The 26,107-nt window shown below is 34.9% G+C and overlaps 1 protein-coding gene across 2 annotated transcripts in view; it reads right to left on the reverse strand.

Annotated features, from left to right (window-relative positions):
* The window catches only part of LOC118189107 (sodium- and chloride-dependent taurine transporter-like), a 256,046-nt gene that overhangs the window by 80,350 nt on the left and 149,589 nt on the right, over positions 1-26,107 (reverse strand). For both annotated transcript variants that reach the window (XM_035359655.2, XM_035359656.2), the window contains exons 4-7: positions 12,005-12,137; positions 10,173-10,307; positions 5,093-5,196; positions 4,857-4,981 (exon numbers count right to left, since the gene is read on the reverse strand). In XM_035359655.2, the coding sequence (XP_035215546.1) occupies positions 4,857-4,981; positions 5,093-5,196; positions 10,173-10,307; positions 12,005-12,137 (497 nt within the window). The remainder of the gene's footprint in view (positions 1-4,856; positions 4,982-5,092; positions 5,197-10,172; positions 10,308-12,004; positions 12,138-26,107) is intronic.

Here is a 26,107-nt window from a genome sequence, read left to right on the forward strand (position 1 = left end):
ACACAGTTGGAAATGGGATTCATCGCTAAAGACTATACATCCCAAGTCTACATCATTATAACCTGATCAAGACAAGCGCCACTGTAATCTGGCTTGACAGTGTGCAAGCGTGAGTAGCAGGTGGCATAATGGTCGGTACAAGCATAGATTTTGTTCTATCTGTTTTAATCATATTAATATTTATTGATCCATAATTAAGTTCATTACAACACTCTCACATAGCACACTGTTTAATCCAGACCAACATCAACTGACAATTACTTCACTTCAGTTTGACCAGCAACTAGTGTGTTGCCACATATATGTAACATCTCCCCTCTTTTGGAAAGCTCATAGGAATCGATGCATTACATAATCATATTTGGATGGTCGATATACATTACGACCACTTCTTGTTTTATATACACAATCACGATTAATATTATTGCCATTATTTTGATGGTGAGGATCACTATGTATTTTTGGATGTTCACTACTTATATTTACCTCATTCTCATTACATAGATCATAATAGTCTAATGTCACTAAATTCTGATTTTTAGTTTTTCTTAAATGGAATTTATTATGTCTAATTACCCTATTATCTTTTGTTCTAATCCAATATGATCTAGGAGTTAAATGTTTTTTTAAAACTATAGCAGGCTCCCATTTATTTTCAAATCTCAACATTACCTTTTCCCCAGGAATAAATTCAGGTCTTTCCCTTGCATGCTTATCATAATAGATTTTAGCCTGTTTCTGCTTACTCCTCACCTTTTCTCTATATTGATCTTTTACAGTTGGTTTCAATTCTGTATGTGTAATTGGTAATCGTGTTCTTAAATTCCTACTTAATAGCATTGGACTTGGTGATAGATTTATACCTGAAATTGGAGTATTTCTATATTCCAGTAAAGCCTCATTTAATTTCTCTAATCCTGCTTTTCTAAATAAACTCTTAGCTATACCTACCAACTTTTCTGCAAATCCATTAGATTTAGGATATCGAGGATTGCTAGTGATTATTTCAAATCCCCAATCCCCTGCGAAACTCTTCATTTTCCAGCTATTAAATGGTACGTTATCACAAATTAAAGTTTTGGGTATTCCATGTGTTGCAAATGTCGATTTCAATTTACTAGTAACTTCCACTGCACTTTTATTTTTTAGAGGAATTATGTCTACCCATTTAGTTAAGTAACAGATGATGACCTCTGTTAAAATTTTATCATGTTCTTGTATAGTGCTAGCAGCAATGAGGATGTCATCAAAATAGACCAATACTCCTGGTATATTACCAAAGTTTTCAAGATTGCGTTTCTGAAAAATTTCAGGTGCACAGGAAATACCCATTGGAAGACTTAAGAATTTATAGCATCCAAATGGTGTGCTAAAAGTACAAAGACCAATACTATTTCCATCTAACGCTATTTGAGAAAAAAAAAAAAAAAAAAAAAACATCCTTTAAGTCCAAAACAGAGTAAATTGATTTATTACATAGCTTTGGTAAAATCTCCTCGAATGTTGAAATCAACACATGTTCGCTTTTTATAGCTTTGTTAAGATCTTGAGGATCAAGGCATATTCTTAAGGATCCATTAGCTTTTTCAATTATTAGTAGATTGCTAACCTAGTTCAAAGGTTGATCAACTTTTGCAATAATGCCCTGTCTCTCTAATTCACTTAATTTTAATTCAAGTTTAGGTTTTAAACTAAGTGGTACTCTACATGGTGGTCTCACTACAGGAGCTATCTGATCATCAACCATAATTTTACACAATCCATTAAATTTTCCCACACCTTCAAACACTTCTGAATTATTAATAATAAATTGATCTTTAGATGGAGGTAAAACAATTGTATACTGATCCAACTTACCTTAAATTCATATTCCAACCTAATTTATAAACTGAATTAAATTAAGTTTAACACATGCATCAATTCCTAATAATAGACGTATATGCTTGCTAGAAACAATTAAAAACTCTGGAGTATGATCCACACCATCTGAGACATTAATGACCCATCAGGTTTAACCTTGGACCCCCAAAATGTTTAAAATAAGATTAGAGTTCTTAGCACTCAGTGTTTCGTAAGTTTTCACAGGCAAAACATTCACTTCAGACCCAAAATTCACAGTTTCCCTTCAACAATTACAGTTTTAGCCCACTCTTTTGTAGACGATGTTGAGCACACACTTTTAGTTCTTTGAACATTTATGGAATTCACAAAGAATTCATCATCAGATTCCCTATATACATCTACGTTATCATGCTGAGAAACATTTTGGATGTGCTTCAGTCTGCACATAGTCGAAAAGTGATTTAGTTTGCCACAATTAAAGCATTTTTTCCATATGCCGGACACTGTCCATTAACGTGATGTCTGTTGCATTTTTTACATAAAGATGTCTTAGTATTTGAAGTGTCATCACACCATCCACTGTGCTTCCTCACTGCTAAGGTTGCATTGGCTCCTCCTGCCAGATGTTGCTTCACTTTCCCTCTAGTTACGCTGTCGACATTGTGTTCTCTTAACGTTTGAGCACGAGCTTTGCTCAATTCAGCTGCTTTCCCTAATTCAATTGCTTTTTCCAAACCCATATTATTTTCTCGCACCATCCTCTCCTGTAAACTGGCATCTGATACTCCAAAGACAATGCGATCACGTATGACAGAGTCACTCTGCTCACCAAATTTGCAAGATTTTACAAGTTTTTTCAAGTCAGTTACGAAACAATCAAAAAGTTCTCCTTCTTCTTGTTTTCTCTTATTGAATAAAAATCTCTCCACCACAACATTTGTTCTAGGCGTTGTGAAAGATTCAAACATCTCAAGCACTTTTTCATAGTTACCCTGATCTCCTGTTGAAAGATTGAGCGTGTTCTGCTTCCTCACCAGCGGCATTTAAAAATAAAGCGACTTTCACATCTGAATCTTTTGAAGCATTTCCTGAAGCTTTCATATAAATCTGTAACAGCTGCTTGAATCTGCGCCAGTTTTCAGCCACATTGCCGTCGAAACTTAGGCCTTGCAGTGGGCGACAAAATTCCATCTTGCATCTGCTGAAAGGAAAAAAAACCAAAGGGATTGCCTGGCAATTAGTTGTAATACTATTCCACACGACTACGCCATGGTTTAATCATATTAATATTTATTGATCTATAATTAAGTTCATTACAACACTCTCACATGGCACATTGTTTATTCCAGACCAACATCAACTCATAATTACTTCACTTCACTTTGACCAGCAACTAGTGTGTTGCCACATATATGTAACACTATCAGCTGTCTGTGAATGGTCATGGTGGACACTCATGTGCAGGTCACATGTCTGACGGTTGATAGCGATGAATCAGGTGCTGTGACAAATGATCTGACAATAACTCTGTCCTCCCAATCTGTTATGGCCCTATATCATCTGCTAATATCATGACGCTGAAATCTGCCCTTGACCACCCACCCATTCTTGCCAGGTTCTTCTGATCGTCGCATTGTTTCGATTCATATAATGAGCGATTCTCTGATTTGCCCAATGTGCCTCTATCAATCCAATGATACGATCTCTTCCAAACTCTGGCAGTTGCCTGTAATGAGCCCGACATTTTTTTAGTCGTTGTAAGGTATCCTAAATTGCAATGCAATAGGAAGTTTTAACAACAGTCCAAGAACAGCTCCTTATATATATATATATATATATATATCTGCTGGATGCACAGTTCTGATGTTCTGGAAATCTCACTATTCATTCATTGGACACCAAATTTTAATCACTTGCATATTTGGTCAAAACATTTATGCATACAAAATTTCAAAGCAATCGGATGATTTCTTCTTGGTGAGCCGATTTTTTTGTTAAAGAGTGTTAAATTGGTAAGGCAAAATTTTTAAATCAAAGAAATATCGACCACCACTCCTCATATTTTCAGTTCTATCAGTTTAGAAGATTACTTACATAAAAACATGAGAAAGATATTTCTACAAATCAGCAAAAAATTTTAGATGCTAATTGAGAATTTAAATAAAAATAATTAATAGAGACATTATCTTGGAAGATGACTAATTATTAATATCACTATGACTAATTATCTGATCATAAGAATGATACAATGGCAATTATGTATACTAAACAATAAAATGAGATATTTAAAGAATAAAATAAGATTTTAATGATAACTACATCTTGATCCATGTTTGAAATGAATTCAGCAATAATTCAATAACATCAGTAAGTACATATATGCTACTTACTTAAATGTACCATATTCAATTTCAGTTTACATATGCATCTCCAGCTGATGTACCATAATTCTACACAATCATTGAAGTTTTTATCCAATAATAAAATGCAATAGCGAAATCTGTAGACATAAAAATTCTATACTTCTTAAGTTAAATTCTTTTAGGTGAATGTAACTGATGCAATTAACTAAAATAAATTTGATCAATTTATATAAAAAAATGAAAGTATGCCTTATAAAAAGCATCATTATTTTATTAACATTTATAATTTATGCTATGGTCAACAAATTACAGATGTTAAAATAATTAGGTTCACTGTTAAACTAGTATTTATGGCAAAGTCATATCGAATACTCAGAAAATAATTTTTAGTTAGCAAAAATATGCTAGAATGTTAAGTTAAAGTGCTAGATCCATGAAAATGAATCACATTATCTTCACTTTAGGCCATAAAGGGCAATTGCATCAAAATTAATTGACTTAGTTTTCAAATAATTAAATATGCAAAAATAGTTTTCAATTTAGAAATGTAGGCTGGCAGAAGAAAAATAATTCTGTTGAATAAATTTTGTAAATAAATTTTCATAAAATGCCAATTAAAACATTGCTTTAATTACAAGCAAAATAACTTACCACTTTCTGCAACATATTCAACATCAACACCAAGTTCAGTGGCCATGAAACCAAGCACAGAGAAAATTGCAAAGCCAGCATACAAGCTTGTTCCACTATTTAAACAAGCTATGAATATACATTGCCTAAAATATTAAATTCACGTTACTTTTTTATATATGTATAATAAATTAAATCTTTTATCAAAAAACTAAATGATATACAAAATACAACTTAGACAAATTGAGCAAATATACCTGTAAAAGTTGTTATGAAAATCATTGTAACTACCAAGTGCTGTCATACAGCCTAATGAAATGGCATAAGAGAAGAAAATTTGAGTTCCTGCATCAATCCATACCTAAGAAGAAAGTAATTGAATTTTTTGAACAAATTCAGTATCAGTTACTCATAGTTTAAAAAAGGTGAAATCTTAAAACTACAAACCAGAGTGAAATGCAATAAAAGAAAATTTAAATTACATATTCCTAATTCTATAACATAAGCCTTTTGAGCCAATAAATCAGACCTAAAAAAACTCATATGGATAATGGATTACTATGAAATATTTTATATATCTACTGTTCAGAATGAAATATTCAATATACATGATTATTTTCAGAGCAAATGCTTCTATCAACAAAAATTTTTGGAAATGATAAACATAAATAAATATACACATGTATTTATGATTTTTAATGAGAAATTATAAAATTGCAAAATGTTATGCTGAAATGAAAAATGTAAACATAGTAACATAACAAAGCAATCACAATTCAGTTTTGAAAAATTTAAATTAGGTAAAAAAGCAACTTTAATTGGCATAGATTTTGAATAAAGTTCTATTCTATAGGCAATCAGACATAGTAAGAAGTCTCTTTTCTACAGGAGCAAATAAATTTTTGTTACGATGGGAGAAATGTAAACTTAAGTCTTGAAGACCTCATCCCAGATTGTAATTCTTGGGGAAATTTATAGCAAATCTTATCAATGTTGGTTTGACATACCAGGTAAATTAAACCAGCATTCATTAAAATTTTACATCAAGGAACTTGAATCCTATGTTCAAAAAGCAGAAATAAGCATATATTATAACAGTTAACCTATTCAAATAAGCAGATAGTTGGGCACTTAATCATAATTCTCATTTAAGTTCAGTAAAAATTACCTAGAAAGCTTCGTCAGCTGATAAATTAATTGCTAAAATTTATTGTATCAAAAGAAACATTTCAGAGATCTGAAACTTTCCATAAAAATACTCCTATAAATCTTCACAGTATCACGAAGAACAAGAACAATCAGTAGGGATGCTTCAAACTACTAAAAACATTAATCACAACACAATGCAAAGTGCAGCTAAAGACAAAAGCTAAACTCAAGATAGTATATGGAACTCATGCTGAGCTAACAACTAAGAGCAGCTGACATGGAATGGTGTTGCAAAGCCCCAAGTGCCTGGCTCATTTCTTTACCCCGAATCAAGCGATTAAAAATTTCAAAATAATATACTTAATAATACATTTATAAGGTGTTTCTTGCACCTTCTTAGCCTGCCTTCATGGTGTCAGAGGTTCACATGTATTCGAGACGTCCGTGGTTCAAGTCCCGGCAACGGCAGTGGTCGTAGTCATTTTTCATTTCTTCTGCTTCGAAATAACTTAATGTCTCTACAGTGGCGCCCAAAAACTAAAAGGTGGTGAATGATAATTCTTTGCCACCAGGATTTGGCATTTGGGTCCCCTAAACCCCATTCGCCCTTTAAAAGGGGGAGTATATAAGATGTTTCTCCCACCTTCTTAGCATGCCTTCAAGGATGTAGTGGTCAGCACGCTCCATGCGTACTCAAGAAGTCTGTGGTTCAAGTAATGGCAAGGGCATTGCTCATTTTTAATCTCTCTTGCTTTCGAAATAACCTAATGCTTCTACACATTAATAAATAAAATAACAAATTTGCATTCTGAAAATTTAAAAAATATATTATAAATGTTAATTAATTAGTTGGAGGAGATTGTTCATAAAACTGATCGAGCTGGGAACAAAAAGTACTCAAGTGCATAATGCAGTGGTCATAGTGGTAAAGTTTATACATGATACACAATTTAAAAAGAATACATACAATAATAATAATCCAGTAAAATAACACAAATCAAGGAAGAAAAAATTATAAATAAAATGACATTAAATATTAAACTGCTTCATTATCAACCTAGAGTTTAGTACGGCCATGGGCTGCTTTCTAAGCTGCTTATCCACATAGTTATAGTTCGGGAGATCAGGATGACTAAGTGTTCTCATTTTTGCATAAATTTTCATGCAAGATAGTAATAAAATAATCTTATTTGGACAATTTCAAGTTCTTCATGAATGACATTATCACAAACGTACGAGAGTGCTTTGGAGATTTGTACAGAATTTCAGACTATACAGAACACAGTCTGTGCAGTCTGAAGTTTTTTCTGCCAGATTTACTAGAATACACCAAGACTAGACAGGCATAACATAACACGGGCTGCAACACAGACTTATAAAAGAGTAACACGTCAGTTGACAAAATGCTGTTTCAAGTAATCAAGGGGTATAGTTCAGTTTTATGAACTTAAAACTTCTGGAGAATAGACTGTATGTGTGAGGTCCAACTGAGAAAATTAGTGAGTATCACCCCCAGATAAGGGACTTCCTTAGCCCAGGGCACAGTTGTTCCATATAACTGCAGATGCTAGTGAATATTCTTTTTTTCTGGTGAACATGACTTCAGTGGTCTTCTCACGTTGACTTTGATTTTCCAGGCCTTTAGTCCATATATGTGGCTTTGAAGATGTTGAATAACTGGACTAAATGTGTTTTGTGCAAGGATTGTTGTAACATCAGCATGCACTGCAAATGTAGTGCGAGGTGTACTAAAAATGTCATTCACATAAATATTGTAAGGACCCCTGTGGTACACCTGTTAAAATAACTGAGAGCAGATGCTCTTTCCTGCCTTATATAGTTTTCACCCGACCACCGAGATATTTTTAGTATTTTCTGCTTCTCGAAACTAGACAGACAAAGCAGCTGGAAGGCAATATGAGGGTTGAATTGTGGTTGGAGCTAATATAGTGATCAATTACATCTATTCAATTACAATACCTACTACAGTGATCAGACCAAAATGCCGCCAAGTTTGATGAGTTTAGAGAATTTCACGGCAATTTTGGCAAAAAAAATTAGTTGCCAGCTTGGCGATATCTCGCCAAATTACCGAGATACCCATTTACTTAATGTTAACCAGACTTGCCCCTGTATTCTTACTTTTCCAGCATGGCTCACAGCTCTAGATTTTTCATGTTATATTACACAGAAAAGTACAACAATTTCATATGTACAGCACTTAAATCATCTATCCATGCACAAAATTCATAACAATATTAAACCAAAGTGAACTTCATATGAATGTGTTATGACATGGGACATCATAACATGACATCACTGGAGCTAAAACACACTGTTTGGCAATGATGTATACAGGTTAATAATATTTGAAACTCTATAATGGCATTACAAATCTTTTATTTACTAAAGTTTTCTGGGGAAAAATTTTCTAAAAATATTCCAGTTACTTGAGCTTGCCCATTAATTGAATGGCGGACAGTAGGGCTTTTACTGTACTTCAAACTCTATTGCCTTTACAATTTGCAGCTTCAGCATATATAGCTCATGTATGAATCTGCCCGATTACTTATGGTATTCAGATTAAAATATTTGTGAAGTTAACTATTGGATTAAACCACCCAAAAACAGCAAATAAGAACTTTAAAAAACATTTTAATATTTCTCCGAAGATAAAGAAAAATAAAAAATAGCAATTTTGGGTTCCTATCTATATACAATTTTTACAGTTAATACACTATTTTCGAAAAAAATGTAAAAAACACGGCTAAAACAACATAACATTTCAATGGCTCATTAACAAAGGAAGAACATAGAAATAGAGCATAAGAACTAAATTATTATTAACCCGCAAGCACACGCAGCGGGTATGTCATACCCATGTGCATTTTTCTTTTTGTATATTTCTCGCTCATTATTTCATAAAAGGTCGAAACTTGGTGTAGCTGAGTTCAAGGTCACATACTTAAATGGGGGAAATTCCTGAGGTGGTAAGTGCAACGGTTTTTTAGGAACAGCATTGTTCGGCATGTCATACCCGTGCGTGTACTCGAGTTTCTCAGTGAGTCACTTCGCACTTCTCGTTTTCAAGCTTTTAGTATAGGTTTTTCTTGAGTCGTAAGCATGGTGCCGTATATTCTTTACGATGAAGAGATGAAAAGATTGAGAAATCTCCTTGAAACAGTTTCTTCTGATGAGGATTCATTTAGTGAAGAAGAGGAAGATGTTGATGACGAAGAATATAATAGTAATCATGATTCACCCATAGAGAGTAGTGATTCAGATACAGAAACAGAAAATGAAACTCTAGAATGTAGCAATGAGTTTTTATGTTGGAAAAAATGAAAAAAAAAATAAATTCCGGACTAATGTTAGAATTGGCGCCAAAAATATTATAACTAAACTACCTAGAAATACAAAGTATTCTAAAGACTTCTCAACACCTTTAGATTCCTTGTCATTGCTTATCGATGAAGATATGTTAAAACATGTATTTGACAGTACAAATATTTATATTGATTCAATACGAGAAAATTTTACTCGTAAATGGGATGAGTACTTTTCTCAAAGCCTTAGGGATGCAGCTAATAGAAAATGTTCAAAATGAACGACGACGAGCATCTGTGGTTCCTGATTCTGGACAAACACTGACCACCGATGAACATGTTAACAATGAACAGTCCCCCAAAAAACCTAAAATGACTTACAAGAGGTGTACAGAGTGCTCCAAGAAAAAAGATAGAAAGACTAGATTCATTTGTGAAAATTGTAGCAAAATTATATGTCTAGAACATATGACCTCATTTTGTAAACAATGTTCAAGAAGTAAGTAAATAATTTTTCCTCTCCTTATTGTTTCCTATTTTGTCTAAAATGAAGTATTAACTTGGTTTTACATTTAAATTCTTTTAAAAAACGATTAATTTTTTTGACAAATTTTTAATTACAATTTTTTTATTCGGGTATGACATACCCGGCGCATGTTCTCGTGTTCGTCGGATCGGTGCGTGTGCTCACGGGTTAATTTTGAAAGACAAATTATTTTTTAATTGAAGAAGTCATTCATTTTCTGAGCTGATGATATTTTTCAGATACAGAACAAAGTATTTAATAATACAAATTTTAATATCTAATGCATTTATTTGCACACTATCTTTTTCAGTACATGTGAAATAAGATTGTAATTACCTGTCCATCTAAAAGTTTGGTGAAATCGGGCTTAAGATAAAATATTATTCCTTTCATTGCACCATTAAGAGTAACACCACGAATCAAGAGAATAGTGAGCATAACATAAGGAAATGTTGCAGTAAAGTACACAACCTGAAACACAGTAGTCATGATTACAACATACGATTACTTAAGATACAAAGGAAAAAATACTATTATCAAATGTTAAAATTTACATGCCTTCCATGCATCATATAATGTTAACAAATACTTAATCTCAGACCATTCAATAAAAGCATAGCCAGTGCTTTCATTAAATTAACATGCAATACTGGATTATCAGAACAAGTTAAAATTTCTTTAAAATTTTTATACTCTCACAAATCTAGAAAATTAGGCATATAATTTCCAGTAATTCATTTTCAGATTACCAGAAAAGTTATAATTTAAACATAAAATTGTAATGGGCTGCTGAAGTTAAGATTCCTTTACACTGTAGTCATGAACTACAGAAGACTTAGCAAACAATTTTCTAGAATTTTTCCTTTCTTCCATTATTCATGAAAGTTTCATTTTAAAATTTAAAAAAAAAAAAAAAAAAAAAAAAAGGAGAGAGAGAGAGAGAGAATAAGAAAAATTAATAAAAAAAACGAAGTTTTGAGATATATTTTAGAAGTACCTCTTAGTAGCATATGATAGTGTTAGTACAGTCAAAAGTTGTTAATCCGGACTCGTCGGGACTTCGGCGATTCCGAATTATCGGTTTTTCCGGATTACAGATCATCAGTTTAAATGTGGTAAGATGGCATGCAGAAATTATAAAATTAAAAATATGAAACTGTAATTTATGAAATAAAGAACAATTATGATCTAAAGAGTATCAAAATTTACAAAAAAAAAAAAAAAAAAAAAAAAAAAAGCTTAATATTTATTTGTTTACTTTATTAAACATTTCTTTCAATATAAGTTGCTTCCTTTTATGTGATAATACTTTCTCTTTAATTCTATAAACAGACATAATTTCTTGTTCAGTTACAAAGTTCCGCTGTTCAAGTCCTATAATTGCTGTGTCGAGAATACCGACTAATTTGTCAATCGAAATTTTTTCGTTTTCAATAACTTCTGTGTCACTTTCTTCACTATCGGAAGCAAATTATAATGACGAGGAATTTGATTTAAATCATATCAAAGACGGAATACATTGAGATGAAATACTACATTTAGTAAGGAATTAAAAGCCAAATAAAATGAAAACATCTGCTTTGAAGATAAGGACAGTGCTGACAGATCAACTTCCAATTCATTGCACGCCGCGGCGTTTCCCTCCCCCTCCCGCCGCAGCGTGAAATTGATAAACAAATTTTGGAATGGTTAGAGAAAAAAAAAGATATGCCTTTATCCATTTTTTGCAGCAATTCCACTTTTTATTTAATGGACTTCGAAACATACTTTCGATTTGTAGATCCTTTACATATTAGTAAATATATATCGGAAATTCTATTTCACATAATTGAAAGTTCAAGCTTACTTTTATAAAATTGCTCTAACAGTCTGCGAAAAATAATAAGCCGGATCCAATTCGAAGATTAAGGTACAACGCAATCTGCAACATTAACTGAATTAGATAATTTTAGCTTAGTTTATACCATCCGTTATACATTAAACGTACTTTGAGCATGCGCACACGCATATTCGCAGCCGTAAAGTTCTTACGCGCATGCGTCAACGCAACGCAGAAAGTTTGTAGCTTTGAGGTCCGGATTATGGGTGTCCGAATTGACGACTTTTGACTGTATTTATTTTTTGCTTAGTTATGCAAAATATACTGCTGCAGAATTTTTCAGACATACTTTTCCTGTCCATTTCACTCCCTTCCATATACAGAAGTAGCAAATGATCCATGCTAAAAATAATGTTAAGGCCAATTCCCACCGGATAGTTCCGGGATCATGAATGCCAGAAGAGATTTGCAGAACCTTTCGTCTGTAAAATACAAACATATTTCGAAGTTATGGCAGAAAAAATAAATAAACAAATAAAAACACATTATATAAACTAATTTTAAATGATTATCCATGAAAGAATTTTGGCTAGTTTGTTTACAAAAATATATGCATTACATTTATAACTTGGACTATGCAGATGAAAAATGCATTTCCTAAAAAAAAAGGAAACTTGAAAAACCGAGTTAATGACATATTTGCTTTCGTTATATATATAAAAAAAAAAGACTTAGGGGGAGGGAATCTTCTAACCTGGCTTTTTAAATTGAATAATAGTAAACAGTGACTCAGTGTCCGATTTATATCTTTAGAAGCACTTCAAAGATTTTGATGCCGCCATACATATGCTTACGCCATTGCCTTCTTCATTCCTTCTCATTTGATTTTAGTTAGATGCATTATGCATGCATTCCATGGTAAAATCAGCAATGGGAAATTTTCTGGTGCCATCTTTCCTAAATAACCAGGGATCTTTTTGAGGTGCCCCCTTTCCTTGATGTCCTATACTTTTATTGCTTAATGATTAATCCAGGCCTGCTATAAAGTATCTTTAACATTATGAAAATACATGCACAAGAATCCTACAGAAAATAGTAATCTATACAATTTTTCACAACAAACGTGTTTTGGTGATGTTATGGACACATTCGTCCGCTTATGGCATCAGATTTCTAAAAAGAGAAAACATCCTAATCTGGCCATTTTCATAACAGCAAAAACAAACATTGCCGGTATCATTGTAGGGATTTACTTAGTTTGACTAACAGTTAATTTTTAGCTAAAGCAGCTTTCTTTTCAGTCTCGTTTTCACCCATGCTTTCTGGCCAGAATGATAATAAACTAGCGCGATTGTATTCTAATGAGGCAAAAGGTGGGAAGGTGTTTAAGGGAAGGTGTTTAATTAAGGGAAGGTGTTTTTAGAGCGTACCCGTAGTTTTTAAATGCCTGCTTCTTATTTAAATGCCGTTCTTATTTTTGAGCTACTAGCCATTTGACTCTGTGACGTTGAGTGCTTCTAGCCATTAAGCATGTCTTCAGCCGACTTCTAGAGTCAGAGCCTTCCTGCGCGCTACATTATCGTGTGTACCGTTAGGCCAAATTTAATGCATTTTATTTTAAGTTCACCGTTACCTGTTTGAGTTAAACTAGACGTGTTGGCTTTGTGTAAGCCCAAGTGGAGCCATCTGTGCAACTATATTTGATTGAATAAAGTGTTCTTTAGACCCTTTATCTGACTTTCTGTTATCATTAAGACCTGGGGATAATTCCTCATATAATCATTTAGAGCTCGTGGATTTATACTACCAAAAAGTGCGAGACCGTATACTGGCATCCGAGCAATAAGAACTGTGCCACGGGAAACTTCACCATTCAGAGTGATTTCCTCAACGTAGCAAGCCTGTGTTCCACAGTCAATGGCCGATGCTATTCACACCAGCGGTGAGATTAGCCGCTTAAGCAATTCACACCAACATTAAACCACGCATGCGCATCGAGTTGTCAGATCCGTCATTTGAACCCAATCGAAATGAACGAATTCTATGTATGAGAACTGCCTAAGTGTAGTGAATCTTTTTTTTTTTTTTTTTTTAGGCAGGCTACCTACCTTGGCGTATTTTATCATTTTTTAAGCATTGGCGACTTTCAAAAGTTTAGAAAAGAAAATAGGTTCCTTTTCTTATAAAAAGAAGGAACACATTTCCTTTTATTAAAATATAAAAAAATAAAAATGGTCAGATTTTTATGGAGGCAATATTTATCGTTTTTCTGAGCGGTTGGAATAGTTTAAACGGCTGATTTGGGGGGGGGGACACAAAATGTCCTTGTTTGCATTTTTTGTTCTTAGAATACATTTAGCTTCAAAGATGTGTTTTGTGCAATCAAGACATTCCTCTTCTCTTCATTCCTCTTTGAAAATTTGCGTCCCAGGAAAGATAATAAAAATTAGACTGAGGATTTCTGTGTAGAAAATTTAGACATGACATAAGTTAAAAGTGATTAAATAAACTATTAAATGAACAATTAATCATATAATACTGGTCATTAACAATTCTGTATACCTGTTTATTTTTCTTTATGGAAATACTTGGCATTTTCAGGACACAAAAAGTACTTCAAAGAACTTTGAAATATTAACACAAACACATTAATAAATTAAATTGAAATAAATAATGAGATGTAATTTAGAAGACAGAAATAATTTAATGTAAGAAATTTAGATTTAAAAATTTGCACACACAAATGATTTATCAGATTTTTATAAGGTTTTATTTCATAGATAACTTTGATTTTGAAGTATGGCATTTGAACCTATAAACATGTGTGGATACTGAAAAAGTGATGAACATATAAGAATATTATAATTTTCAGTAAATTTTCTTATTGAATAATAAATTCTGACAGTCCTATGCTATAAGAGTAGGATCTAAGCTTGCATAAAAATTCCTCTGTTAAATAAATAAAAGAATTTAAGTATTTTCTGTAGCCTTTTTGTCAATACATTAAAGATTTTTTAACTAATTACACGTCCTCGCTTGCAATTAGAACCATCATTCAATCCCTATTTTATCTAATCATTTCCTGAACATTATCATGTACATAGATTGACCTCGTCTTTGTAACTGATAATTATTACTTGCAATTTATTCTCTTGCTGGTGAAATATTAACAACCCTTTCTATTGCTGAGTTGGGTTAACAACCTTCGCTATCGCTACCGCTTGCCTTGCTGGTACCTGGGCTGATTGAGCGCATGCTCGAACATGGGTGGTGTGAATAGCCTCTTAGCTATTCGCACCGTCGGTGCGATTAACCACTGCGACAGTCAATACCATGGAGGGGTTTGGATTTATTGTTGACACACTTAGAGCTGCCAATAGCAACTTTTGACGGAAATAACTCAGCCTTAAAATTTTTTTAACAGTTAAGTTCGATTTTCTGCAGCATCCAGTACCAGAGCCGCAGAAAGCTACCACTGTCAAGTCTGCCATTAGAGGACAGGTTTCCAAGTGGTACAAATGCATCGTCAAATTTGTGTTGGGTGAGCCTGGCAGTAAAATCTCCAATTTCGGAAATTCTAAGTATGCACTATTTAAAGCATTCCCCACTGTCAAGGACACAGACAAGCTCCAGTTGGAGGTATTTAGTAAATTTTGTATAAAATCGAGAATTTGACGGACTTCATGTTGCAGAAAGTCCAAATTTTTAATTTGATATACGGCAAGAGTGCCGGATGCAGAAATAATTCAAATACTATTGCCGCGACTACTACACTAAGTGCAGGATTATTTCGGGCTCCGAAATCTAACAATGTTGAAAAGCTTATAGCCACCAGAAACCAAGAGCGGTCTGTGGTGGGCTTCAAAAGGGGGCTATTTTTAATTTTTGACACCGCAGCTGTCCATGGAATATTTAGGGCCAGAGGAAAGGCACAAGATAAAATCCCTGGTAAGGAATATTGCAAAAACCTTTTTGATAATAATCCTGGGTTATATGAATATTATTAATTAAGCGACTGACACAGGGAATTCGGTATCACTAAGAACTAAACTTTATTGTAACCATAAGGTTAAGGAAAATAATCATCGAGGACCATATAAAAGAGATGTTAAGAAACAAAATTATAAGCATAATCAGCAGTCCGTATGCGAGCCTCGTAGTTTTGTGTAGGAAAAAAAAAATAATCTCCCACCTACCAATCATAAAGCACAGCGTTTCGCCATTGACTATACAAAACTAAATAGTATTACCAAGTATCCTGTCTATACCTTGCCAATAATTGAAGAAATAATCCGAAAAATTAAATACACGAAATTCATGATAACGTTGTATCTCACATCCGGGTATTTTCAAATTGGCGTGAAGCTCGATGATGTACCTAAGACAGGGTTTATTATTAAGGTCCAGTGTCTAGGCTTTCTTAAGAATGCCGTTTGGATATATGTTAGATAAAGGGCGCCTGCCACTTTCCAGGGCGCTATGGATATAATCTTGCGACTAGTCTTCTGAATAAACACTTTAACCAGGCTTCCTAAGGTAGTCTAGTCCTAAATTGCTTACATTTGGCATTCAAATTTTGCTGGAGCGCAGCAGAATTCAAAAGGCATTACTTAAAAGCCACAATCCTTGATTGGTAGGAAACGAAGTCTTCTCTTTTCACTAGTTAGTAAGCCGCTCTTCATATCCAATGGTGAAAACTATTTGTCCCCTGCAAACATCTCTAAGGTGCCGTCGATTTTAGGCAAAGAAAAACTGTCTACGACATTTGATGTCTGTCATTGACAAAAAAATTGGGCGGAGTAGTCTTTCTTTCAAATTAAGACTCCCAAGGACAAGATAAGGACTCAATAACGTCATACTCTAGCATCTCCTTCAGAGGATTTCTGTTTGTTAACAGCAGGATAATTTCCTGTGTCGATTCAGTGTTGTATCTCAATCGCACGATCAAAATTACCAGATTAAATTGAGAAGAAATCTTTAAATTCTTCTATGAAACGACTTGCAGTTCGAATATGACTAGCAGTTAATTCTCTGCTAACAATTAAATCTTTTAATTCATATGAAATTATATTCTGATAGATGAAACTTAACACAATACTAGTGACAAGTCAACATTAAGCAGTTTCCTTTCCTTTTGTAAAAGTGCGTGGCCTGTTTACTTACACTGGTACTTCTGACTGGTATGCTTTCTTCTGTAGAATACACTAGAACAGCCGAAATTAAAGTCCTTTCCTATGGGAATGTGTATACTCCTTAAGTAAATCAACAATTCTTACGCATAGTCTTTCGTGAGTTTGCGTTATACCACTAATGAAGTATTCTGTTTTTCTGTATGTATGTAGAGTGATATTTTTTTTATGAGTAGTTATCATATAAAAGTACACACTTCCATTTCATTCACTTCAAATTTCGATATTTTTTCATTAGCGGCCCTCAGTTTGTTAAAGCAAAATCCATATTCCTAAAGAAGTCAAGCGCACCAGAGACAGAGCGGTCAAGTTGCTGAACGCTGGTAGTTCTAATTGGGTTCAATTCGAGGCAAAAGAGCTGTCTGCATGGGCACTTTCGTGGTTTTCTCCATGTGTAGCGTGGATTCGAACTAGTTTTCCTTAAAAAGTCCTTCATGAATGCATCCTTCTCGTTAGTCAGATAGCCTCGTGTGCTTCGCTATAATCAAGAACACCAAAGTAAACCAAATCTTTAAGAATCAAACAGAAAGGTGCATGGATTTGTTATATCGGCCACGTATACTGCGTGATCATAAGCATAATATGACATAATATGAAACTTTATGTGAAAATTAATTTTCTGGTGCACTGACATTTTGTCTCCGCTCACAATCTGTGAAATCAAAGTTGGAGCTTTGCACGGCAGGTTTTTAATCCATTTGCTAGGCTACAACAGGCTCTCAAAATAGTTGAATTAGCGATGGTGTTTGACAAACACGCGGCAAAGGGATCTATTTATTTCTCTTTTGGTATACGATGCTTGATTTCCACTATGAAGGGATGGTAACTGTAGAATGTCGAGAGCTGAATTCTCCATTTCCACGAAATTCTGCTCTTTCCTACTATTTTTACTTCTTAAATCCTTTATGCGCAGAACACTTCCTAGTAAATGCTCTTTTCTGCCACGCTCTATTAGTTTATTATTAGGGCTGTTTTTGTTAAAAAAAATAAGATATGAGTGCCAATCACAATATTTACTTAATGTTAGTTGGCAACAGTACTAGTGTTGTCCTTATCCGGTGTGCACTACTGTGGTTGGTCGTTTCCATGTAACCAAAATATTCCCAATACAGTATTTGATTGTTCAACCTGGACTATGTCATTTATTTAAACCATGAATAATTTAACTTTTAACACATTATCAACACAAAGCTCAAAAGGAAATGCCATAACGATCCAGGATTGAAGATCGCACCGAAGCCTAACCGCGCCGATCGCCGAAGCCTAACCACGTTGTGAATCTGAAAGGAGCTGGATAACCATCCTTTGACGAAGTAAATAAATTTTTTTTCTGGTGAATTTAGCTCGATATATTTACTTGAAGAATGACATCTGAAGATTATAAAATTCCGAAACTAAACGGCAACAATTATCACACGTGGTGTATCCGTTCGCGAGCCGTGCTGGTGCAGAAGAGATCCGGATAATGGAATTGTAATGAATGAAGCGGAGAGGAAAATGAATGACGAAGCTCTTACCCTAGTATTCCTCATAGTTGAAGATACATTTCTAGATGATATCGGAGATTGTGTTAGAGCCAGAGACGCCTGGAAATGTTTAAAAGAAATGCACACAATATTTGGTTTGCTTCACGTACTGCAACTTATGAGAGAATTCTTCAACATAAATATGAAGCCAAATGAGTCTGCCCAATCCTATCCAGCAAGATTAATGGACTTACATAGAAAATTAGCTAATGATGGATATGCATTCACAGATAGAGAAGTGGCCCTAGTGATGCTATTGAGACTGCCTAGAAGTTATGAATCGCTCATCCTAAGTTTGGAAAAAGAAGAAGCAAATCTGACAACTACGATTGTGAAACCAAGGTTACTTGTAGAAGAAAAACGTATAGTTAGAAATGAGAGTTCAGCCAAAGTGCATAATGAAGAACAAGCTCTTCATACTAAAAGTTTTGCCACCAAACAGAAGAAGGCTGCATTTGGAAAAGCCATGAAGAAATATGCAGCTGAAAGGCCAAATGAAGAAGAAACTAACAGAGGAAGAAATACGAAATGCTTCAGCTGTGGCCAGTGGGGGCACATCTCTAAAAATTGTGAAAAGGCCAAATATCAGTCCAAACTACAGTTGACCTCAAGACAAACATTACACTTCTGGCAAACGAAGAAAAATCAAGAAAAAGTAATCTGTGGACTTTAGACGGTGCAGCTACAAAACACATGACCTCTGATAGAAGAAAATTCTCAGACCTTAAGAAGTACACATCTTAAAAAGATGAAGTTGCTAATTCAGAAAGAATAACGGTCACTGGAATTGGAAATATTTCATTTTCTGTTGGAGAAGAAGACGGAGAAGAAAACATCACTATTGAAAATGTTCTATATGTTCCAGAACTAGGAGGAAATCTATTATCCATTGGTAGAACTGAAGAAAGAGGCTTAAAAGAAGAATTTGCTGAAGGAAAAACCAAAGTGATTGGTAAGAATGGAGACACTCTTCTATCTGGTGAGAAAAAGGAAGACTGTACATAATCGAAGAAAAGATGACAACTACCTACGTTACGAAAACTGAAAGTGCCGACTTGTTGTATCGTAGACTTGGCCATGCACACTCTTGTACAACAAAAAATACTATCCCCATCGGCAGAAAACTGAAAACAACAGAATTAGTAAATGCATCTCGCCAAGTCTGTATCCAGGTAAAAAAGGAAGAAATTTCCAAAGGCCGCTAGTACAAAAGCTAAAAACATCCTACAAGTTATACATTCAGATGTTGTTGGTAAAATTTCTCCTCCTTCCTTTGGAGGCTCAAATTACTTTGTGACTTTCACGGATGAATTTTCTACTATACCATGGCATTCTCTATGAAAGTCAAAAGTGAAATACTAGAAAAATTTGAGGAGTACTGTCGCATGGTAGAAAATCTCCAAAACAGAAAAATCAAATTCCTGAGAAATGACAATGGTGGGAAATATATAAGTGAAAAGTTTGACAAGTACCTCGCTGCGCATGGGATCCAAAGACAACTAACTGTACCTGACACACCCCAACAAAATGGTCTGGTAGAAAGACTGAACCAAACATTGATAAACACGACAAGATGCTTACTTATAGAGTCCGGAACAGATCACAGGTTTTGTGCTGAAGCAATGGCCACTGGGCCTTTCTCCACAACAAGCGCCCATCTATGGCAATTGATGGCGACATTTCACAGGAAAGATGGTCAGAGTCTGGAAGCAAAACAGACCGCCTCAGAGTTTTCGGATGCAGAGCCTGTCATGTTCGCTCACACTCAAGAGGAAGCAAGCTTGATCTTAGAGCTACAGAATGTGTTTTTGTGGGCTATCCTAAAGTAGTTAATTATTACCGCGACACAGTGAAGCTAAAGAGAAAGATGCTCAGGGAAATATATTTTACTCCTTGACTCGGATGCACGTTACATATGGAGAAAACTACGAAAATGCTCATTGAGCCGGCCCGTTCGCAGGGATTCAAACTCCGGACCGAAATACCAACGTTCAGCGACTACGTACAACTGTGTACAAGAAATAAATACTTATACATAAAATGTACGGCCACAAAGTCAGTTAAAAATTAAACACTAAATCTATTGTTCTAAAAGAAAAAATAAACAAAACAGCATACAGTATTACAACAGTGCCCCAAAATAAATAAAAATTTTCAAAGGGATAAAAAATATATACAATAGTACAATAACAGAACGAAAAATTGTTATTTTCTATCACATATCCTTAACATGAATATGTTAACATGGTCTAACTTCTCAAAGTTTATAAAACAGAAGAAATATGCCTCAGGAAGTATTTCTCAAAGTATAAAACAGAAGAAATATGCCCCGGGATCGCACTTCGCGATCGCAAGAAACAATATTTCTGCAAAGATGAAACATATTTGCTGAAATCTGAGAGCATAATAACACGTTCATTAGCCTTCAACAGCCCAGGAAAAAAAGGATTTGGGTGCAGATGGGAGAAACGATACATAACACGCATATGAAACAGAAGTCTTTAGGCTTTACCTAGAGGAGAGATATGTATATTCATATCTTTTCTGAAGCTACTTCTATCAAGCATAAAACTATTAGGTTACATATGGGTAAAGCCTGAAATACACTCTTATCACAAAAAAATGTATGCACTCCAAAGAAATTGAGCCACGATCACGAAACTCAGCAAGAATGAAGTCCGGTAAGGGATATGCAAATGACACAATGGTAAGCGGGTTATGCGCATGAGATGAGCAGCTGGGAGAGTTTAAAAGCATGACTGCTCGCGCCGCAGGATTATTCAAACAAAAGTCTGTCGATTTGGATGGACGCTATTGTGACTAGACATGCCTCTGAGACGTAACCGGCGGCAGAACAAACATTTGCCGGACTTTGAGTCTTCAGTTGGTATCAGAGAAGCAGATTGGTCAAAGAGGCGTATCAGCAGTCATCTCGTCGGAGAAATGTGGTAGTTGCTCGGGGTTGGTGACAAAGGATCAAGGAAGGAATAGCGTCGTCGCGGAGGGCCAGGGCGTCCCAGGAACACAAATGAGTGCGAGGATCGCGCAATCATAAGAGCGGCCACTTCCGCGCCAACAATGTCGCTAGAATCGATTCGATGCCATTTATCACCTTCCAGGCATTCTGTGGTATCAAGGGAAACCATTCGCATGTCTGCCACTGACACCACATCATAGGCAGTGTTGACTGAATTTTTGGCGGACTCGAGCAAGCTGGAGTGTGACCGATCTTCAGTGATGAATACCGATTTAGTCTCAGTGCTGATGACCAACGCACACGCCAATGGAGACAGCCAGGCCAGCGGTCCGATCTGGCATTTGTTGTCGAGCGGCACACGGCGATTATGCAACATATGGCAGTATGGGGAACGATTTGTTAGGACACACGATCACTTCTAGTCATCTTTCAAGGTAATATGACGGCTCACAGTTACGTGGACGATATTTTAACGTTGGTTGTACTGCCTATGCTATACAAGTCGCCCAGGTGCCATTTATTAGCAAGACAACGCTCGTCCACATACTGCGCGACTCTTCCAACAATGTATTCAAGGATATGACGTACTCCCGTGGCCTGCCAGGTCACCAGACATCTCGCAAATAGAGCATGTTTGGTACATGCTTGGAAGGCAACTGCAGCCGTCTCGGAATATTAGTGAAATAAACTGCCCAGTTGCAAAGATTATAGCACGATCTTTCGCAGGGGTCATATGTGACCTACCTGATTCGATATCACGCCGTGTTTCGGCTTACAGCTGCTAGAGGTGGGTGGCTACACTACTTACCAATTTGTAACATTTTACATGTCATAACTTCTTAACGATCTTTTGTTCTGAATTTGTAATCATTTGTTTATGTTCTCATACACTACGTATATGTTAAGTTTCGTGATAGTAGTTTGATGCATATATTTTTTTGTGACAGTCTATAATAGTCACACTTTAGGATCTAAGACCTGTAGGGACCATGAAGTAATTGTTGTGTATTAATTTACAGTGCATAATGAATTTATGAATGTTAATATGTGTGAATTGTGAATGTGAGCACAAGTTCTCTAAGTCTTCTCAGTGATTGAGCAATAGGCTTCAAGTTAAAAATTATGCAACACCAAAGTTAAAATTTAACTTTTCTCTTTTCGTTTTTTTTTTTTTTTTTCCCCTACTTAACATTATATCTCCAGCCTTTGGAGACTATACCAGTACACTGGAAAAGTTAGATATCAACTGGTTCAAGATCGCTCAAAAGCCACAAATTTTTAGCAGTATTATTACCGTCATAAATACATTATGTAGACGGATTATACTTTCCAGGCAAATCACCAGCCTCTAAACCAAGAATTTCAAGGCAAACTATTTATCTGAATCTCACAACAAATATTCTATCTGATATTTCACCACATCTAAACCCCGAGAATAAGAGATTAATAAATAATAGACTCACAAGCAGTGAAAATTGAATTTTCAATAAATGAAAAAACAGACGTTTAATGATGAGAGTCTATATAAACTTTAAACATTATTCTAGAAAAATTTGTCCTTGGAAAATAATGAGGGTAATTCCAATAAACATTTGGAAAAAGGGCAAATTTATTAACAACAAGTTTAATAGTATAAGCAAATTTGACATACAGGCGCAAAGAGCACTACAGTTCTAAATGAAGTACTCTTGATATTCACAGGTACCTTGGTGAGATATTGAAACAGTTATCACTATTTTTTTAATAATCATATTAGATGACTTCCTCATAGTTCGCATGGGCTAATTTTTACTTCTTTGTATGAAGTAAAAAGGAAGTATTGTAATCGTGAAAAATTTCAGGTATCATATTTCAACAAAAATATTCATTTTGACCGCTATCGAATGCAATTTAACAATGTTTTTGCCCGATATCTCTACGTAAGAATAGGATAAAGGACTATTTTTTCCAAAAAAAATTGTAAAAGTGATTTAAAATGAATTCTAAAGAGATCTTTTTGTTACGTCTGTACTTGGGAAAATTCACAAGAACTGTTATCCTCAGCGATTCCCGAGCTGCTCTGTTGGCTATTGTTTCAGATAAAAATCCCCTATCACAGGACATATTGGATTGTCGACATTATCTAAAAAAAAAACTGGCATCACTTGAGAAAACTATAATCTTCCAGTGGGTTCCTGCCCTCTGTGGGATTCCAGGTAACGAGAAAGCAGACTTCCTGGCAAAAAAGGGTGCTTTAATCATACGGAATATTTCTCGTCCTGTGCCTTTCCATACTGTTAGGGATCTTATTAAAAGATCTTTCACAGTACGTGCTCAGGAAGGTTTCTATCATCGTGTTTCTCATTAAATCTTCGAAGAATGCTATCCCGAATTGGTGCAATGGCCCAAGGCGTATAGCGATCGCTGAATTCCGCCTTGCCACCGAACATGACTACCTACGATAACATCTCCACAGATTCAAAATTCTTCCTTCTCCGCTGTGCAATTCTGAACGCCGCACATCTTCTCCACTGTCCTGCACTGCTCAAGACTTTTATCGCCGAGCGTTATTGGAAGGCAAAAGATATGTTAAATTAATGGACTCTGTTACACCTTTTTTTTATATTGTATTGCTGTATCATTTTTATATTGTATTCTGTGTTCTTTGCTCTTGTTTTCTACTGTTACTGTTCACGATCTGCCATTGGAAATAATAAAAAAGTACGTACGTTCGTATGTATGTATCTCGCATAACCCAAAAACGAGTAGCCTCAGAATGTTGAAATTTTGTATATAGTATAACATTTAGATGTGCACCTTCTATTTTGGTTCCACCAAAAATTTATAAATACATGCATATACAAGGTGGTTCAAAACTATGCGTCAAAAATACAAAGGCACGTAGAGGAGATCGTATAGGAATATGTGTGCGGTAATGCCGCGTTCGTCACACCAATGCGAAACTGGCGAACATGCATTTCATGTGTGGGGCTGTACAAGGAAATGGATTTGCTGCTCAAAGAATGTATAGGGAACGATTCTACATTACCTGAACTTTTAGTCGATATTCCTCCAGCTATTCTCAAACGAATGCGATACCAACACGATGGAGCCCCAGCGCACTTCCGCCGGAAGGTCAGGAATCACCTGGACTTTGCCTAGGGCCAGCACTGGATAGGATGGGGAGGGTCAGTTCTCTAGCCACCGCATTTTCCTAATTTAATCTGCTTATACTTCTTCTTTTAGGGTCATATTAAAGGTCTCGTATAGCCGGTAGTCTCGTAAAATCTGCAGATCTTGTTGCCCACTTGTCTGTTGCTGCTGCAATGTGCTCGACATGCCTGATGTCTTTTCTAATGTACGCCGATCCATGCGTCACTACTGTGAATCTTCTATCGCTGTTGGTGGCCTCCCTTTCAAGCATATATTGTAAACTGTTAATATATATATTTTTTCGTCTGCACTTGTATTTACAGTTTTCCATGATTCATACTGCTTTACGTGCTAGCGCTTTCCTGCAGCATTACCGCACATACATTCCTATACGAAATCTGCCTTTATATATTTGACATATAGGTCTGAACCCCCCCCCCCCCATATATGTCCACTCTGTTACTCGGCTCAGTAAGATCAGTTTTTTTATTCTTATATGTTTGTAAATTCTGCATTTTTTGCGTATTGAATTATGTTGCTCTTGTCTTCCGTTGAAGATTTGTATGTCTTTAGTTAACATGCATGCAATAATTGTGGAATTATCAACATCTTGAAAGTTTTTTTAAGTGCGGTTAAGCCTAATTACTTCCTTCCACAAAGTAAAATGATGTATTGTAATAGTGAAAAGTTTTAGGCATCCTATTTCAACGCAAATATACATTTTTACCGCTATCGAATGCAATTTAACGATGTTTTTGCGCAACATCTGTACATAAGGAAAGAATAAAGGACTTTTTTCTCACAAAAAATTATAAAACTAATTTAAAATGTATTCTGAAGATAATTTTTCGTGGCGTCTGTACGTATGTATCTCGCATAACTCAAAAACAAGTAGCCTCAGAACGTTGATAATTTGTATATAGGACTACTATAACATGTAGATGCGTACCTTGTATTTTGGTTGCAATCGGCCGCACCACCAGTATATAAATATATGTATATATACACTCTTTTACTCGGCTCAGAAATTTCAGTTTCTTTATTCTTATATGTTTGTAAATTGTGCATTTTTTGCTTTAAAAACGATTAAATTATGTTGTTCTTATCTTCCGGTTAAGGTTTTTATGCCTTTAGTAAACCTGTATGCAATATTTGTAGAATTGTCAACAATTTAAAAGTTGTTTAAGGGCGGCTAAGCCTAATTATTTTTACCATGGTGGCCATGTTTGCTTACATTTGAAACTTGGCAGAATAGTGATTTGTCGCCAATCCAGAGAAACTAAGCTTTGCAACAACAAAGATCAAGCCTTCTTTTATTATTATAAATTAAATCATGCTTAATCCATTTTGGAATTTATTTGAAGAAATAAGTGTTTAAGATTTACTTCGTAATTTAAATATACATGTTTTGAGTTTTATGTATTTTAGCCTTGTAGAGAAGTGAGGAGTGAATTAATTAAATGAGAAATGCTGAATCATCTGTTAAAAACTTTTTTTTTTTTTTTTCAGGGGGGGGATTGTTTAATTTCTTTTATATATCGTTTTAGATTTATTATAATATTTCAATAGAACGTGGCAACGATTAGATTAGATAATTCTTCAGATGATATGAATTTTGTGCATTCAGA

The sequence above is a fragment of the Stegodyphus dumicola genome, chromosome 8, assembly GCF_044657685.1.
Source record: "Stegodyphus dumicola isolate Sdum_Otavi_A_Nest chromosome 8, ASM4465768v1".
NCBI lineage: Eukaryota > Metazoa > Arthropoda > Arachnida > Araneae > Eresidae > Stegodyphus > Stegodyphus dumicola.